Raw genomic sequence first — 17,857 nt, forward strand, 5'->3', positions numbered from 1 at the left:
AGCCCTCTCAATACTAACATCCGTAACAATTTTTTGTTTCTTTTCCTATCTTTTATTTGAACCCCCCTTATTGTAACAACGCTAATTATATACCACATCCAATACATCATCAACATAATAATAACCATTGCAATTACTATTTGTATTTGTTTTAGCTTTTTCTTCCTTATAGAATGCATAAGTCGAGGCATTGTACAAGAAACACAGAAAATAAATGGCAATTGAACCTGATAAATGGCAAAACAATAGTTATATCAATATCTAGTTAATCAAATAACAAATATTGTCAACCAAATCATGAGGAGTAAACTACTCAAGAAACAAGCAAAATTAAGCAAAAAACCATGGTCTATATACTCAAAATAGTAGCAGTAACTTTCTCACTGTAATGTATACACATATGGAGCAAAATAAGACATGTATAGCACCAGAAAACCATGGTCTATATACTCAAAATAGTAGCAGCAACTTTCTCATCGTAATGCATACATATGGAGCAAAATAAGACATGTTCAGCACCACCAATAATCTATTACATTCATAACATAGATATAATTACCAAATGAAGAAATTATACAAAACTCCAATGTTTGTTAAATAATTTCAAGTGAATTGAAGCTTAAAACAATAACATTCGTAGCTGAAACTTGAAGTAATTATAATAATACAATCAAAAATCAAACAAAAACAACTTTCTAAGATTGCAATTGAACACGCAAGTTATAAATTCATACCAAAAAACGCAAAAATTGATACTACATGAACCCTAGAAATTGAACGAAAACAACTTTCTGAAGTTGCAATTGAACACGCAAGTAATAAATTCATACCAAAAACGCAAAAATTGATACTACATGAACCCTAGAAATTGAATGAGAGAAATGAAGATAGCAAACCTGTGATAATTTCTGAAGATTTGCAGAAGAAAATCGAAAATTTAGGAGTAAGATCTGGAGAATTGCATCTTCCTCGTAGAATCGTCGAAATTTTTTGGGAATTTTCAAAGAATTATCAAGCAAGTGAAGAGGAGAGACAAGAATTTTCTTTATTTTTTTGTGTTAGAGGAAGGAAAGGGGATTTGTTTCCTCACCTATTACAGGGGAAACAATTGGGTGGATTGGGTTACCCCTAACTAACGGTTTGTGTTACTTTAGTCCGTAACCAAACACAATGTAACGGAAACGCTAATATGATTCCGTTTCCATCCCTATAAAATCCCTATATCAAACACTCCCTTAGTTTCCCACTCCCAAAAGCTTTAGTCTTTAATTAACTATATAGTGAGTATCTTATTATAAAATCCTATACTATATTTGTTTCAATCCAAAAATGATTGAAATCATCCTCAACTTATTTTCGAGGTTTAGAAAAGAATAATGATATGTTTAAATGAGTACATCGATTGGTAACACAAATAGTATTGGATTTTCATAGTTGAGATGTGCAGATCACACTACATATATATAATTATAGGCTGGTGTGCATATATGAAATACTAGCTCCCTCTTAATATAATTTCCCTCGTTCCCAATAAAAGGAAAGGAGAAATATGAAACCAATTAGTACATTAATGTAATTCATTAATAATTACGCTAACAATTAGTTAGGATTATTGGTATTTGATTTTGGTTTATGAGTAGCAAGGAACAATTTGTTGATCTTGATGGTGGAGATGACCATTAGAGCAAGGATAACCATCATAGAAACAATTGATAAGGCAAGTGCTAGTGTTTGTGCTGCACCATCTTTTACCTCTTGAGCGTACTTGACGGATGCCAAAGCCAGTGTTGTCAAAGGAAGTGAAAAAGACCACCATGCTATACTAAACTTTCTTAGTGATTTCTTGAATAATGTTGGCCTACATACCTGCAACATTAGCAAACACTGGTCAATAAATCAACTACAAACACGTCTACATATACTCTTATGTACAGATCGGACTATGTAATATTGAGTCAAATCCTCAATTTCTAACATTATTTTGTTCTATAGTAATTGTACGTAAAGTTTTGCAATAAATTTGATCATATGAAGTATTTTCTTAACTATGGAGTAATGAATATTTAAAATAATTATTATTATGTAAAAGATTGTTAGATTATAGTTTCTTGCTAAACACGTGTTTTTGTCAATGAAAAAGAAATCTTATTGTTAGTGGTGGAATAATTAGGTACATAAGGTGACTCAAAGGGCAATTTTAAAGTAGATGAAAAGATAGGAAAAATAGTGCGTACTTACCAAGGACATGAAGAGAAACATGGAGAGAAAGAAGAGCATCTTTGATACAACATCAAAGGACCCGGCAATTGAGCACCATGCTATGCTAGCCATGCTTGGAGTCGCAATAAACAAGAAGAAAACCGGCCTTAGTGACGGCGAAACACCATTGCTCCCTGGATGTCTTTGATAAAGGGTGACAAACAACACCAAGTAGTGAGCCATGCTCAATGCGAAAAAGCACAACGCCATCTCTGACCATCCCATAAACATAGCTTCCTTTGCTGCTACCAAATTTGCTATGACGGATAGTTGGCAAGCCGGGTTAGCCACCTTCGTTAGAACTCGTTTTCCCTTAATAAACCATTGCCCGTATAACTTGATATCAAGCATAATTATAGGTACTACAAACATCCACCAAGTTAATTGTTGGCAAATACTACCATCAGGAACAACAAGCATAGGCGAAGTTTGAAGCAATAACAGGCTTGACATCCAAGGAGCAAACAAATAGTTTACTCCTACATGGTGCAAAAACTCGTCCTTCACCTTGTCAAAGTGATGATAACACCTTAACGTGTAGAGAATAGATAACGAGATCAAAACGAGTAAGGCCGTCAACCATAATAAATTAGTGGCCGTCGATGGGAGGGACAAGAGCATAGGGTGGAATTGACGAGCATGGTTGTCTTTTGTAATTTGGACTAGGTTTTTCCATAACAACACTTGAGCACATAAGGCAAGGCTTATTCTAAAAAAGCCTGCATGGAATTTTGCTAGTGTTTCGGATGAAAACAATCGAATCTCGGAAGATCCTTTTATCTTGAGGGAACTTGGTCTCGGTCCGAACGACGCAGGAGCCGAGGGTTTCCTGCACAACAAATACACGTAAACTAGCCTCGGGGGGGACGCCGAGGAAGGCCCCTCCGATGCTTAAGTCAGTATATTAGAGAGAGAAAGCTGTGCAAGAGTTTAGTTGCTTGAGGCTTTATTGTCTTACCAAGAATTGACCAAAATTGTTGGCTTTTATACCTTGGCTAATGAAGGAGGCGGATTGGGCCCGGAAGTCAGTTGGGCTGGGCCAAGCTGATTGGGCCGTTGACTGACCTTGACATGGCTTTGAGGATGTTTGATTTTTGACTTTAGCACATTTGGAGAGTTGAACCTTAACCTTGGGCTTTTAATTGGATCATTCAGTGACCAGGCCCAATTGGACTAAATTGGACCCAAACAACTTGCCCCCCAGACCCGATTTGGAAGGATGACGGGTCGGGTTTGATTTAATCAGAAAAGGAGGGAAGTGAATGATTTGTTAATCCAAAAATGTGAATTTAAACCGTAATTAACCCATGATTAATGAGATAACAACAGTTAATGTGGATAATTGCGGAAGTTGGACGGGTAGTGGGCGATTTAACTGCAAGGTCGTGTGTTTAACGGTTACTTAGTGGGGTGCTTGAGAGAAATTGAAACGCAGACTCCTTGAATTCCCATTTCTGGAGATATAAATAGAGGCGCGTCTTCTCTCCCCACTCATTCATCAACACAAACCCAGAATTCTCAAGAACGCTCAAGAGCCCGCATCAAAACTTCGCAAATTCCCCGAGCATTAAGCTTAGAAGCTGAGACTTGTCACTACCAATTCGTAAATCGGCGACTTTTGCTTCAGATCAAGGTAAATTCCTTTGATTTTATTTCATTTTTCTTCGACTTTGCACTCTTTCCCCTTTTTCGACTTTCTCCTTCGAAATTCGTCAATGGTGAGGGGAGTTAGAGGTGGAGCCCGTGCTCCAAGAAGAGCAAGGCTAATCCCCGATCCCAGGGACAGGATTGGGACCTGGAATGGACGAAGGACAGAGTCTGACCCTGCTGAAGGGGTTAGGGCGACTCCCATTTCTTCGGCTCCTCCTCAGAGGGCTGAGGGGGTGAGCGCTTCAGGACGGGATGATGAAGTTCCCGCTGTCCTTTGGGATATCCTCCCAGGGTTTTCAGAGTGGGAGGATGCCGAAGTAGCTTCGGCCATGATAAAGAACCGCCCCTACTCATGGTGGGTGGAGAATGCTGATCAGTACCGGTTTGCCGAGCAAATTGAGTTGCATTACGGCATCCTTGAAGCCGATGGGTATTGGTGCCGAATGCCCACGGCCTCCGATAGAATCCACCGTCCACCCCCGGGGTATGTGGGGGTGTACACAAGACAACTCCAGTACGGGCTGAGGTTCCCTTTGGACGTATTCGTCCGAGACTTGCTGATCCATTACAACATTTCCCTGTGCCAGCTGACCCCCACCAGCATCCGAAGGGTAATGACGTACTTATGGGTCTGCAAATTCTTCAGGTACGTGCCGAACCTGCATTGCTTCAAAAGGCTCCATCGGCTAGTGCCAAACATTCAAAGTGGGCACGGATGCCATGGCTCTGGGTGGTATCGGATTGAGTCTCGGCCCCCGTTCCTAACCATGTGGCCGAACGACTCTTCAGACAAGGACTGGAGAGGTCAATGGATTTGGGTTAGGGCACCCACGGAGCCGAGCCACCCTTACGTTTTCAGCGCTCCCCGGTATCTTGCCGAGCCGGATCCTGATATGGGAAGTTTAGGTCCTCCCGAAGATAGCGGGCCAGACCCGAACCTTAATCAGCAGAACATCTTCGGCAAGCTGCCGAACCGGGGAGGCAGCGGCCGAATGCAGCATATCCCGGAGACTTGGCTCCCCGATACGCACTATGTTTTCCAAGAGAATATGCTGGCAGCTGTCGGCCTCAGCCGAAAGTTTAGGGATGGTAATCTTCTTCGGCTGGGGCCGAGGCCTTTTAATTATCTCTTTTCTTCTTTCATTTTGCTTTCTTGTGATGTGCCGAACTAACTGAATTGACTTCTCCCCTTTTCTTTTTCAGAACGGGACGAGACCAACGTCGGCATTGATTACGCTCGCCTTGGCGTCAACCGAGAACGAGTCGTAACTGATCGGGCTCCCCCTATCACTGAACCAAGGCGCCGAGAGGTTCACCTAGACTCTTCCCACTTCCAAATTGAGGCTGTTGCTCTGTATCAGAGGCAGAAGCCTTGGTGGAAGAAGAGAGATCCCTTGTTTCAGCTGCTGGAAGAAGAAGCTGAAGCTGCCCGTACAGCCGAAGAGGTTGCACGGGTTATTGAAGCTTGTGAAGGTGGAGAAGGGTCCTCCAGAGTTGCTGAAGAAGCTGCGGCTAGGGCAGCTGAAGAAGACGAGGCTTTGCTGAAGACCTCGGTGAGCCTTTAGACTTAACTTTTGTCTTTCTTCTTTTTTTTTTTTTTTTTTACTCACATTCTTCCCCCTGCCTGCCCTTTACAGTCTGAAGAGAGCAGCAGACACAGGGAAGGGAAAGCCCCTGTTCGTCCCGAAGACCAAGTACAAGAAGAGTCTTCAGACTCGGGTATGGACGAGCAGCCGCTTCAGAAGAGGCGCCGAAGAATGGCCATCATCGGCCCGCATGACTTTCAGCGGAGGCCGATGACCATCGGCGTTGAAATAAGGGAACCCGAGGAAGGCAATGGATCGCCGAGGGTTCCCCGGCCACCGCCTCAATCACCCCCAAGGGCCTCTCCGCCACCCCCCGAGATGGAGGTGGATCAGAGAACTCCCAAACCTAAGGGAGAGGTTCTGGAAGAAGCTCGAGAGAGTGCCGCCGAGGACAAGGATGGAGACGCCGTGATGCCCAGTGCTGAGGGTTTCACGGCGGACATTGCCAGAGAGGTTGGGGCCTTCGTCCTCACACCTGAAGAAGAAGAGGTCACAATAATTGACTCTTCTGAGCAGGAGGAGGACGTTGAGCCACCCAAAGCTAAAGAGGCTCCATCGTCATCCTTCCCTTCCTTCCAGACGCTGCAGTCTGGAGAAATGGGTTTCTCGGCCCCCCGAATTCCAGTCCCAGACCACATCTGGGACCTCATATGGGTCAGAACCGAGAAGGTGCTGCAGCCTACTTCGGCGATTTTGCTGGCCTGTCCGAAGTAGATAGGGCAAGGATTTGGTCGCTGAAGGCCACTGCTGGGATGGGCGAATCCAGCAGATCAGTTCCTGACCCTGCCAGGTCCAACCAACTGCTGATGATGCAGGTAATTCTCCTTGCCTTGATTTCTTTCTGAACTCAACCTTTCAGCTATTATTTTTTACTTTTTTAACTTGTGCCCCTGTTTTCAGTTCGTGCACAATCAGACTCTCACTGTAGAGCTGATAGATTCCCTACAAGATAGGGTGGACGCTGCCGAGCACGATCAAAGGGTAGCCGAGGAAGAGCTAAAGCTTGCTAAGCTGAAGCAGGCAGCAGCTGAAGAGAAGCAGCAGAAGGCTGAGGAGTACGAGAAAAAGGCTGCTGAAGCCCTCCAGACCTTCTGCGACGCTATGGAGAAGGAAGTTTTTCCCCCACTGATGGAAGGGGAAAAATTCCTCTAAGAGCACCTGGGGGTGGACATCTCCAAGTTCAAGGCTGCTATCGAGAGCCGAATCCAAGAAGGAGCTGCTGCACAGGCTGAAGTGCAGCATCAGCTAGAATCTCTTGAAGCCAGCAGAATGGCTGCTGAAGAGATGCTCCAAGCTAGGGATGTCCAACTCTCAAGGGCTGCTGCTGCTGCTGAAGCTCAAAGAGCTAAGCTACAAGAGGCTGAGGATCAGCTCACTGCCAAGAAGGAAGAAATGGTCCAAGTTCAGGCCGAGGCTTCCCAGGTTCAGCAAGAGTTTACCGAGCTGAAAGGCTCCTCCTCCAAGCTCGTCGATGAGCTGAAGAGATCCGAGGAAGACTTGGAGGAGACGAAGAAGAAGTTGGCCGATGCTGAGGCTCTACTCAAAGTCCGTATCTATACCCAAGAAGAGTATGAAATGGGTTTTAGAAACGGGTTCAGAGTGTGCCGAAGGGTCTGCCTTCATGCTGAGCCGAAGCTGGACTGGTCCAAATGTGCTGAATGGGTCCAAGATCCCGAAGACCCTCACATGAAGTATGCCACTCCAATCGAAGCTGAAATCCTTAAGGCTGAGGAAGCCGAGGAAGAAGCTGAGAGGATGGAGTTGGAGGCTGAGCAGAGGGAAAGGGAGGCTCGGCAAAGTGCAAAGCCTGCTTCTTCTGCTGCTGGAGCTGAGACCACCATTGGGCCCAATGAAGCTGATCAGTCTGATCCTCAGGCTGAAGCATAGGAACTCGGGCAGTCGTCTTCAGAATCTTGCGGTTCATCATGCGCTCAACTTTAGACTTGCCGCTTTCTGAATTTTTGCCTTTTGTTTTTTTTTTGCTTCAGCTTGCCTTATCGTACAACAGCTTATTATATTTTTATTTTGCCTGTACGTATTTCGGCAGCTGTTACTTTCCGCTTGTGGGCGGCTGCCGACTATTTTTGTAATTCAACATTTTTATTTCAAAGAAGTTCACTTTCTCAGCTTTCTTGTGTATTTTTTTTTTTTCTTCGCTTTACCAGTCTTCGCACTTTACTGCTTTCTTTGAATGATCTTTCAAATATTTGCTAAGTGCAGAACTTCGGCTAGCGAGAATCATTTCTGCTGAGACTTCTTTTTGCCGTTTGTACTCGGATGTTTTCAACTTGTGAAAAAACTGACATAAGTATCAAACTTCGGCTGAGCTGAAGGGTATTAGATCAGTTGTGCCATTTCTCTATTTCCCTCTGCCCCCCAGAAATCTGAAGATGAGGTCTTCTGAATTCTGGAATGGCTGATAATTTTTCTCGGCTAAGCCGAGGATCTTTGAACACTTTGCTTTATTTTCTACATCTGTTTTTAAAGTACTGATTTCCCACCTGAGAGTTTTCACTCTAGAGATGGTACTCTTGTGACACTTTCTTCAATTCATCCAAGGGAACAACTATCCGAAACACCATGCCGGGGCAGCAGTTTATCTGAAGTACGAGGCATCATCATGCAATACTTCAGAGTTGCAACTACCACCCGGAACTGATTCATCCGAAGTACAAGGCATCACTATGCAATACTTCGGGGCTTTATCAGTTCCTATTTTTTAGGCTATGTTTCGGATAAGTCTATGGCCTTTTTGCCCAAAGGAACAGATTCTCCGAAGTACAAGGCATCACTATGCAATACTTCGGGCTTGTATCTTTTTTTGGCAGGTTTTACGGCTTGCCGAGGTACAAGGCATCATTATGCAATACCCCGGACAGCGCCGAATGAAACCTTGAATTTTTGAAAAACCGTAGAAAGCATAAAGACTTAAAGAATACACGCAATCTGAATGAATACTGGCTCGATGGCCTTTTTATAAACAAAATCAGTGTACTTACATAGATTGTACTATCCGAAGGATTTACACATAGTATTTTTTGAGCACATCGGCATTCCAATGGTTTTTCAGCTCGGTGCCATCCATTTGTTTGAGTCTGAAGGTACCGGGCTGAAGCTCTTGATAAATTTCATAAGGTCCCTCCCAAGATGCTGAGAGTTTGCCATGAATGCGACTTTTTTGAACAGCTGCAGCATTCCTCAAAACTAAATCCCCAACTCTGAGAGGTCGTTGATAGACTCTTCGGTTGTAGGACTTGCTCATTCTGAGCTTGTGTGCAGCCATCCTTTCTCGGGCTAGATCTCTAATCTCGTCAAGGAAGTCGAGGGACTCTTTCATGAGCTGCTCATTTTCCTCGGCTGAGAAGAGATTCACTCGTAGGCTTTCTGAGCCCACTTCCACTGGAAGCACTGCTTCGGATCCATACACCAGCTGAAAAGGTGAATGCCCCGTTGCCTCCTTCTCGGTTGTCCGGAGTGACCAGAGGGTTCCCGGAAGTTCCTCTACCCACTTGGGACTTTTGATCCTCTACTCTTTTTCTGAGAGCGTTAAGGATCTGTTTATTTGCGGCTTCGGCTTGGCCATTACTCTGAGGGTGGCAAACCGCGGAGTAAGCCAATTTTATCCCGAATTGATCAGTGTATCGGCGCAAGGGCAGGTTGTCAAACTGTCTGCCGTGGTCGAACACAAAAACTTTTGGGATGCCGAACCGAGTTATTATGTTCTGCCAGATGAACTGTCTGACAGTTTGCTCAGATATGCCTGAAGCAGCTTCCGCTTCAATCCATTTGCTGAAATAGTCGATTCCGACTATCAGCCACTTTCTTTTGTATGGGGCCTCGGGAAAGGGTCCCAGAATATCCAACCCCCATTGTGCAAATGGAAGAGGATTAAGAATTGGCTGGAGATCTAGGCATGGCCGATGGATTACCGGTGCAAATTTTTTGGCATTTCTCGCATTTTCTGACCATGTTCTTTGCATCCGAGATCATTGTAGGCCAAAAATACCCTGCCCTGAGAGCTTTGTGGGCTAAGGTTCTCCCTCCTATGTGGTTTCCGCAGATGCCGAGGTGAATCTCTCGGAGAATATAGTCGGCATCCGTTGGACCCACGCATTTCAATAATGGAGCGGAGAAGGATTTTCTGAGGAGTTGGCCGCCGAAGACGAGGAATCGTGAACTGATCCGCTTTATCTTGGAGGCCGAATTCCTATCCTCGGGGAGCTCGTCCCTGAGTTTATAAGCCAGGATGTCATCCATCCAGCTCGGCTCGAGTGCAGCGCAGCAGATTGATATTGCTTCGGCTACACTCTTTTCTCGGCGCACCTCCACATAGACAGAACGGCTTAACTCAGTCAGAGTTGAGCTTGCAAGTTTGGAGAGTGCGTCCGCTTGAGCATTTTGACCCCTTGGGATCAGCTCTACTTCGAAAGATCTCAGCTTCGCAATTGTCGATTTGATCCTTGTGAGGTAAGCTGCCATTGAAGGCTCTTTAGCCTCATACTCCCCCCGGATCTGATTGGCGACCAGCTGAGAATCTGTCTTGAGGTAGACATGCTCGGCTTCCAACGATATGCACAGGTCTAAGCCAGCAATGGCTGCTTCGTATTCGGCCTCGTTGTTAGAGGCTTTGAATGAAAATTTTAGTGCATACTCGAAGGTTTTGCCTTCGGGAGAGGTGATGACGACCCCTGCCCCCGAACCGTTCACGGTGGAGGACCCATCCGTGAAGACGGTCCAGATTTTCCTCCTTGCATCCAGAGTCTCCTGATAGGAGCACTCGGCCAAGAAGTCTGCCAAGGCTTGCGCCTTGATGGCTGTTCTCGGCTGATAACCGATACTGAACTCGGTGAGCTCGAAAGCCCACTTTGCTAGTCTACCGGATTTTTCAACCTTGCCGAGGACTTTCTCTAACGGCTGATCAGTTAGAACCGCTATTTGATGAGAATCAAAATAGGGTCGCAACTTCCGAGCAGCCACCACCGCTGCATAAGCCACTTTTTCTAACAATGGGTAGCGCGTCTCGGCATCCGTCAGGGTGTGGCTGACGAAATAGATCGGCTGTTGAACTTTTTTCTTCTTCCCTTAGCAGCACCGCGCTTACCGTGGCTGGACTGACCGCCACGTATAAGTATAGGATGTCTCCTACGACTGGCCTTGCCAGTGTTGGGAGTTGAGCCAGGTGTTCACGGAGCTGCTGAAAGGCTGACTTTTGTTCGTCTCCCCATTCAATGCCTTTTGAATTTTGGAGCTTCAGCGCCTTGAAGAAAGGGAGCCCTTTGTCTGAGGCTCGTGAGATGAACCTGGACAAGGCAGCCATTCTCCCGGCTAGACGCTGAATATCCCTTTTTGTCTTCGGCTCGGGGAGGTCTAAAGCAGCTTGTACTTTGGCGGGGTTTGCATCAATCCCCCTCTTGCTGACCATGAAGCCGAGGAACTTGCCTGACTTCACGCCGAAGACACATTTCTTCGGATTCAGCTTCATTTTTGTATTTTCTGAGGGGTGGCGAAGGTTTCGGCTAGGTCCGTGACATGATCTTTTTCTTTTATGCTTTTGACGATTGAGTCGTCAACATAAACCTCCATGTTTCGGCCTTTTTGCTCGGCGAAAAACCTGATCAACCAACCTCTGATATGTTGCCCCCGCATTTTTCAATCCGAAGGGCATCATTCTGTAATTGTACAACCCGGAACTTGTTATGAACGCTGTTTTAGCTCGGTCCTCGGGGTGCATGAAGATCTGATGGTATCCCGGAGAATGCGTCCATGAAACTGAGCAGAGCATGCCCGCTTGTCGAGTCGACCAGTTGGTCGATCCTCGGCAGCGGATAGGAGTCCTTGGGACATGCCCTATTCAGGTCCGTGAAGTCAACGCACATCCTCCAGTTACCATTTGCCTTCTGAACCATTACAACATTTGGCCAGCCACTCCGGATACTGACAGGGTTCAATGAACCCAGCATCTAGGAGCTTATCGACCTCAGCTGCGATGTTCTGGTTCTTTTCGGCGGAGTAGTTCGCTTTTTTCTGCTTAATGGGTCGACTGGAGGGGTCGACATTAAGCCTATGGGAGACGAAGTCCGGATCAATCCCGGGCATTTCTGCGGCTGAGAAGGCGAACACGTCTCCACTGGCCCGTAGGAGTTGGACGAGTGCCGCACGGGTGTTTGGCTCCAGTGACGACCCGATGCTAACACATCTGTTCGGATCTCCTACGGTCAGTTCTATTGACTCGGTCAGGTCATCCGTCTCCATGCTCTTAGAGTTGGATTCCTCGAATTCCGGCCTGCTATCAATATTAGCAGACTTTCCTGACCGCGGCTGGCCATCAGAGTCGTTCGGCTCTGAGGCGGAGTCAGCCTTTTGGCCCCCATCAGATTTCTCGAGTAGCAGTAACTTTCTCACTGTAATGTATACACATATGGAGCAAAATAAGACATGTATAGCACCAGAAAACCATGGTCTATATACTCAAAATAGTAGCAGCAACTTTCTCATCGTAATGCATACATATGGAGCAAAATAAGACATGTTCAGCACCACCAATAATCTATTACATTCATAACATAGATATAATTACCAAATGAAGAAATTATACAAAACTCCAATGTTTGTTAAATAATTTCAAGTGAATTGAAGCTTAAAACAATAACATTCGTAGCTGAAACTTGAAGTAATTATAATAATACAATCAAAAATCAAACAAAAACAACTTTCTAAGATTGCAATTGAACACGCAAGTTATAAATTCATACCAAAAAACGCAAAAATTGATACTACATGAACCCTAGAAATTGAACGAAAACAACTTTCTGAAGTTGCAATTGAACACGCAAGTAATAAATTCATACCAAAAACGCAAAAATTGATACTACATGAACCCTAGAAATTGAATGAGAGAAATGAAGATAGCAAACCTGTGATAATTTCTGAAGATTTGCAGAAGAAAATCGAAAATTTAGGAGTAAGATCTGGAGAATTGCATCTTCCTCGTAGAATCGTCGAAATTTTTTGGGAATTTTCAAAGAATTATCAAGCAAGTGAAGAGGAGAGACAAGAATTTTCTTTATTTTTTGTGTTAGAGGAAGGAAAGGGGATTTGTTTCCTCACCTATTACAGGGGAAACAATTGGGTGGATTGGGTTACCCCTAACTAACGGTTTGTGTTACTTTAGTCCGTAACCAAACACAATGTAACGGAAACGCTAATATGATTCCGTTTCCATCCCTATAAAATCCCTATATCAAACACTCCCTTAGTTTCCCACTCCCAAAAGCTTTAGTCTTTAATTAACTATATAGTGAGTATCTTATTATAAAATCCTATACTATATTTGTTTCAATCCAAAAATGATTGAAATCATCCTCAACTTATTTTCGAGGTTTAGAAAAGAATAATGATATGTTTAAATGAGTACATCGATTGGTAACACAAATAGTATTGGATTTTCATAGTTGAGATGTGCAGATCACACTACATATATATAATTATAGGCTGGTGTGCATATATGAAATACTAGCTCCCTCTTAATATAATTTCCCTCGTTCCCAATAAAAGGAAAGGAGAAATATGAAACCAATTAGTACATTAATGTAATTCATTAATAATTACGCTAACAATTAGTTAGGATTATTGGTATTTGATTTTGGTTTATGAGTAGCAAGGAACAATTTGTTGATCTTGATGGTGGAGATGACCATTAGAGCAAGGATAACCATCATAGAAACAATTGATAAGGCAAGTGCTAGTGTTTGTGCTGCACCATCTTTTACCTCTTGAGCGTACTTGACGGATGCCAAAGCCAGTGTTGTCAAAGGAAGTGAAAAAGACCACCATGCTATACTAAACTTTCTTAGTGATTTCTTGAATAATGTTGGCCTACATACCTGCAACATTAGCAAACACTGGTCAATAAATCAACTACAAACACGTCTACATATACTCTTATGTACAGATCGGACTATGTAATATTGAGTCAAATCCTCAATTTCTAACATTATTTTGTTCTATAGTAATTGTACGTAAAGTTTTGCAATAAATTTGATCATATGAAGTATTTTCTTAACTATGGAGTAATGAATATTTAAAATAATTATTATTATGTAAAAGATTGTTAGATTATAGTTTCTTGCTAAACACGTGTTTTTTGTCAATGAAAAAGAAATCTTATTGTTAGTGGTGGAATAATTAGGTACATAAGGTGACTCAAAGGGCAATTTTAAAGTAGATGAAAAGATAGGAAAAATAGTGCGTACTTACCAAGGACATGAAGAGAAACATGGAGAGAAAGAAGAGCATCTTTGATACAACATCAAAGGACCCGGCAATTGAGCACCATGCTATGCTAGCCATGCTTGGAGTCGCAATAAACAAGAAGAAAACCGGCCTTAGTGACGGCGAAACACCATTGCTCCCTGGATGTCTTTGATAAAGGGTGACAAACAACACCAAGTAGTGAGCCATGCTCAATGCGAAAAAGCACAACGCCATCTCTGACCATCCCATAAACATAGCTTCCTTTGCTGCTACCAAATTTGCTATGACGGATAGTTGGCAAGCCGGGTTAGCCACCTTCGTTAGAACTCGTTTTCCCTTAATAAACCATTGCCCGTATAACTTGATATCAAGCATAATTATAGGTACTACAAACATCCACCAAGTTAATTGTTGGCAAATACTACCATCAGGAACAACAAGCATAGGCGAAGTTTGAAGCAATAACAGGCTTGACATCCAAGGAGCAAACAAATAGTTTACTCCTACATGGTGCAAAAACTCGTCCTTCACCTTGTCAAAGTGATGATAACACCTTAACGTGTAGAGAATAGATAACGAGATCAAAACGAGTAAGGCCGTCAACCATAATAAATTAGTGGCCGTCGATGGGAGGGACAAGAGCATAGGGTGGAATTGACGAGCATGGTTGTCTTTTGTAATTTGGACTAGGTTTTTCCATAACAACACTTGAGCACATAAGGCAAGGCTTATTCTAAAAAAGCCTGCATGGAATTTTGCTAGTATGGAAGACACAAAATGATCGTAAAAACCTACAACAACCATCTTATGGTTGTTATTAAAACTCATTGGTGTATCGCCGATTACAACCTCTATGCCTGGTTTATTAACACCTAATTTTGAATCCATTTTTTTTTTTTCTATATAGTATATATAAATGTATGTATGTATAGATGTATGGAGGGATTATTGGATGAAAGGATCGATCAAGCAAGCTTGCTTAATAAGTAATTAAAGAAGAAAAATTTATTAGTAATGATGATTATGTATATGGTGTAGATAGGGAAGTGTTTAGGATATGCAAGTTTAGGAAACTACATACATGTGGTGATTCTTATATAGAAGTGCAAGATCACGTACAGCTATCTAAAAGTGCAGGGTACAATGTTGCTCGACAACTATGAGCACCCACATTGGTGGCTAGCTCACCATTTTCTCTTTTTTACTTTTTTACTCCACGTCATTTTTCACTATTATGAGTTACCATTGTAAGTCACTCTTTTAATTTTTTCTACAATGGTGAGTTACCCCACATTATCTTTCCTACTTTTATCGATACCCCACCAATTATTATTATTATTATTATTATTATTATTATTATAGTGATTTAATGTTAACAAATTCAATTCTTTTAATTATTAAAGTAGTCACTACTTAATTTAATAATATAATTAATGTCTACAATAATAATTAATTAATGACCTTATGTTTTAATTATTATTAATTAGTCTTGTTGAGCATGATTAGTTTCAAAATTATTAAACATACATTAAATTATTATATAAATTAAAACAACAATGTTACAATCAAATTATTGGATTAATAATAAAAACATAACAACGGAAATATCCTAAACAATAAAAAGCTTTCTGCGACTACTAGTTACCATCATTATTCATTACCAAAGTGACGCCATATATGTTCCAGCAAGTCTTTCTTCAATGACATATGAGTCTCTCTATTTCATACATTATTTCTATTTGACATATAACCCGCTAAACTTAGTTTGTCTAATCTTCCACGTCTCACTATGAATGGTTCGTTGTCACCTTAATTTGATGATTCGCCAACATTATTTTGAGGTTGGTCAGAGATAAATTCAAATGTATCGTAATGCAAATAACTTTCTCGTTCATCTTCAACAATCATATAATGCATGATAATACATGCCATAATAATTTTCCAAAAGATTTATGTTGACCATCCATGCGAGAGCTGGTTGGCGTATTATAGCGAATCGATCGAGCTTGTGACGCTCCAAAGGCACGTTCAACATCTTTGTGATAACTTTCTTGCTTTTGTGTAAATAATCTTTGTTTAGCGGTTTGTGGAAGCTTGATTGCTGGGATAAATGCTGCCCATTTTGGATATATACCATCTGTAAGATAGTATCCCATATGATATGTATTGCCGTTAACATTGAAACTAACCTGTGGGGCTCGACCTTCACAAATATCATCAAACATGATATGGGCGACCGTTGAAGGACATTTATATCATTGAGGGAGCCTAGTATGCCAAAAAAAAGCATGTCATATATATCCACAAGTCTTGTGACGCAACTGCTTCTAAAATGATGGTTGTTGTTTTACTTATTCCTTGGTACATTTTTTTCCAAGCACGTAGACAATTTTTCCACTCCGAATGCATACAATCAATGCTCCCCAACATAACAGGAAATCCACGAACATTTCTTTCACGAAGAAGTCGTTCTACATTTGTGGGTGTCGCCCTCCTCAAATATTCTTGTTCAAAATTTGAGATAACCCCTTCGACAAAGTGTCCAAGACACTCACTAGCTGTACTTTTTGCAATTTTGAGGTATTCGTCAACTGCATCAACTGCGCTGCTGAACCATAAGCCAACATCCTCATAGCTGCAGTGCATTTTTGTAATGCAGATGCACCGAGTCTTCTTGTAGCGTCAGGCCTTTGTTGAAAGTATACATCACTTTCACTTAGTTTTGTAACAATGCGCTGGAAAATATGTTTACGCATGTGAATTCTTCGACGAAACATAGTGTCATTGTAAAGTGGTTGTGGACTAAAGTAGTCGTTTTATAGCCTTGAGTCAACATCTGATCTTCACGGTCTCTTGGTACATACTCCCTTTTTTTCTTCACAACATGAGTGGATGGGACTTGAAAAGATGAGGTCACAAGAGGGACAACAGTGGAATTGATTGCTTCCTCAATCAATTCATCTTCTTTACGTCGCTGAGTAATTGATTCGTTCCACTCAACATAATCGTTCACCATATATTCAAAAACTCTTGAACTTGATGAATTTGAATCAAAGTCCATTTTTGAAAATTAAAAAAAAAATGGAAAGTAGAATGTAGTGTTTAGACTTAGGTTTTTATTTTGTTAACAAAAGGTATTTTTATTTGCGTGTATTAACTACAAAGGTAAACTACTATATATAGAAATTCATAAGGTATATGGGCACACAATTCAAGAAGATGAGATTTCTGATGAGATATCTAAATTTCCATCCAATAACAATTAAAGTTAATGCACACAACTCTAGACGATCAGATTTTGGATAAAGGATTAGATTTCTATCCAATTACGATTCATTGTATGGGCACACGGTAATCTAGTAGATAATATTATTGATAATGTTCTCAGATTGCCATCCAATTACAACATAATGTCTGACATCCCATTCTAGAAGATGAAAGAATTACAACATTAAAGGATATAACAATAACTAATTAAAACACTCCTTAAATAAATAATAAAAGCATTACAACATTAAAGAATATAACCATAACATTACAAATTAATAACCTAAACATCATAACTTAAGACAAACTACAAATTTAAGCTTAAATTAACTTAAAAGCCGCTCAAACTAACCTAAGAGATGGCTAATTTCCACTTTTAGTTTCTGAAGAAGTTTTTCATCATCTTCGGTGTGGTGTGATTTTGCAAGTAGAACACTGAATAATTTGAACCTCTTCTTCTCCGCTTTTCTCTGTCTCTTCATGATATATCGCTCCTTTTGATAATCCAACATTTGTTTTGCTACATCTGCTCGCTTCTCATCGTCAACATTTAAGTATTGCCCTTTCATCATATTCATCTCTGATAGGGCTTGGGTGAATGAATCTAAACTATTTTCCAGAACTAGTAACTGATTTACCTTTTCTTTTAGCCACTTTCACCCCATCGGGTCGTCCACGCCTTCCGTCATCCGTAGGAGATCTTTTGGAGTTATCACTTTCACCGGTTTCCGACGCTTGCTTGTTTGTTGGCCTCCATTTATCACAATTACGCAGCTCTTCCCATACACTGAGTAAAGTGAATCGTGCTCCATTTTGTGTTGCTCTATACATTTCTTGAGCAT

At 41.8% G+C, this 17,857-nt stretch overlaps 2 protein-coding genes across 2 annotated transcripts; both read right to left on the reverse strand.

Moving 5' to 3' along the window:
- Positions 1-81: 81 nt before the first annotated feature.
- On the reverse strand, positions 82-5,938 carry LOC110716360 (S-type anion channel SLAH1-like). The gene is made up of 4 exons (XM_021894978.1): positions 5,842-5,938; positions 2,235-2,993; positions 1,867-1,884; positions 82-227 (listed from the first exon to the last, which is right to left on the reverse strand). Exons 1-4 carry the CDS (start codon positions 5,936-5,938, stop codon positions 82-84), a joined length of 1,020 nt encoding a protein of 339 aa, XP_021750670.1.
- Positions 5,939-13,017: 7,079 nt separating this feature from the next.
- Positions 13,018-14,886, reverse strand: LOC110716336 (S-type anion channel SLAH1-like). Its single transcript, XM_021894958.1, has 2 exons — positions 13,752-14,886; positions 13,018-13,378 (listed from the first exon to the last, which is right to left on the reverse strand). The coding sequence occupies exons 1-2, from the start codon at positions 14,634-14,636 to the stop codon at positions 13,112-13,114; spliced, it is 1,152 nt and encodes a 383-aa protein (XP_021750650.1). The 5' UTR covers positions 14,637-14,886; the 3' UTR covers positions 13,018-13,111.
- Between the last annotated feature and the right edge of the window lie 2,971 nt (positions 14,887-17,857).

Source organism: Chenopodium quinoa, unplaced genomic scaffold (genome assembly GCF_001683475.1).
Source record: "Chenopodium quinoa cultivar QQ74 unplaced genomic scaffold, ASM168347v1, whole genome shotgun sequence".
NCBI lineage: Eukaryota > Viridiplantae > Streptophyta > Magnoliopsida > Caryophyllales > Amaranthaceae > Chenopodium > Chenopodium quinoa.

Bases quoted from the DNA above. Each gene is read 5' to 3' on its own strand.
- LOC110716360 (XM_021894978.1), bottom strand. From the start codon at position 5,938: ATGTCCGCCGTGAAACCCTCAGCACTGGGCATCACGGCGTCTCCATCC. The intron at 2,994-5,841 runs GTTTGGGAGTTC...CCGAAACACTAG, and splicing joins TTCCAGAACCTCTCCCTTAG to CAAAATTCCATGCAGGCTTT.
- LOC110716336 (XM_021894958.1), bottom strand. From the start codon at position 14,636: ATGGATTCAAAATTAGGTGTTAATAAACCAGGCATAGAGGTTGTAATC. The intron at 13,379-13,751 runs GTAAGTACGCAC...CTAATGTTGCAG, and splicing joins TGTTTCTCTTCATGTCCTTG to GTATGTAGGCCAACATTATT.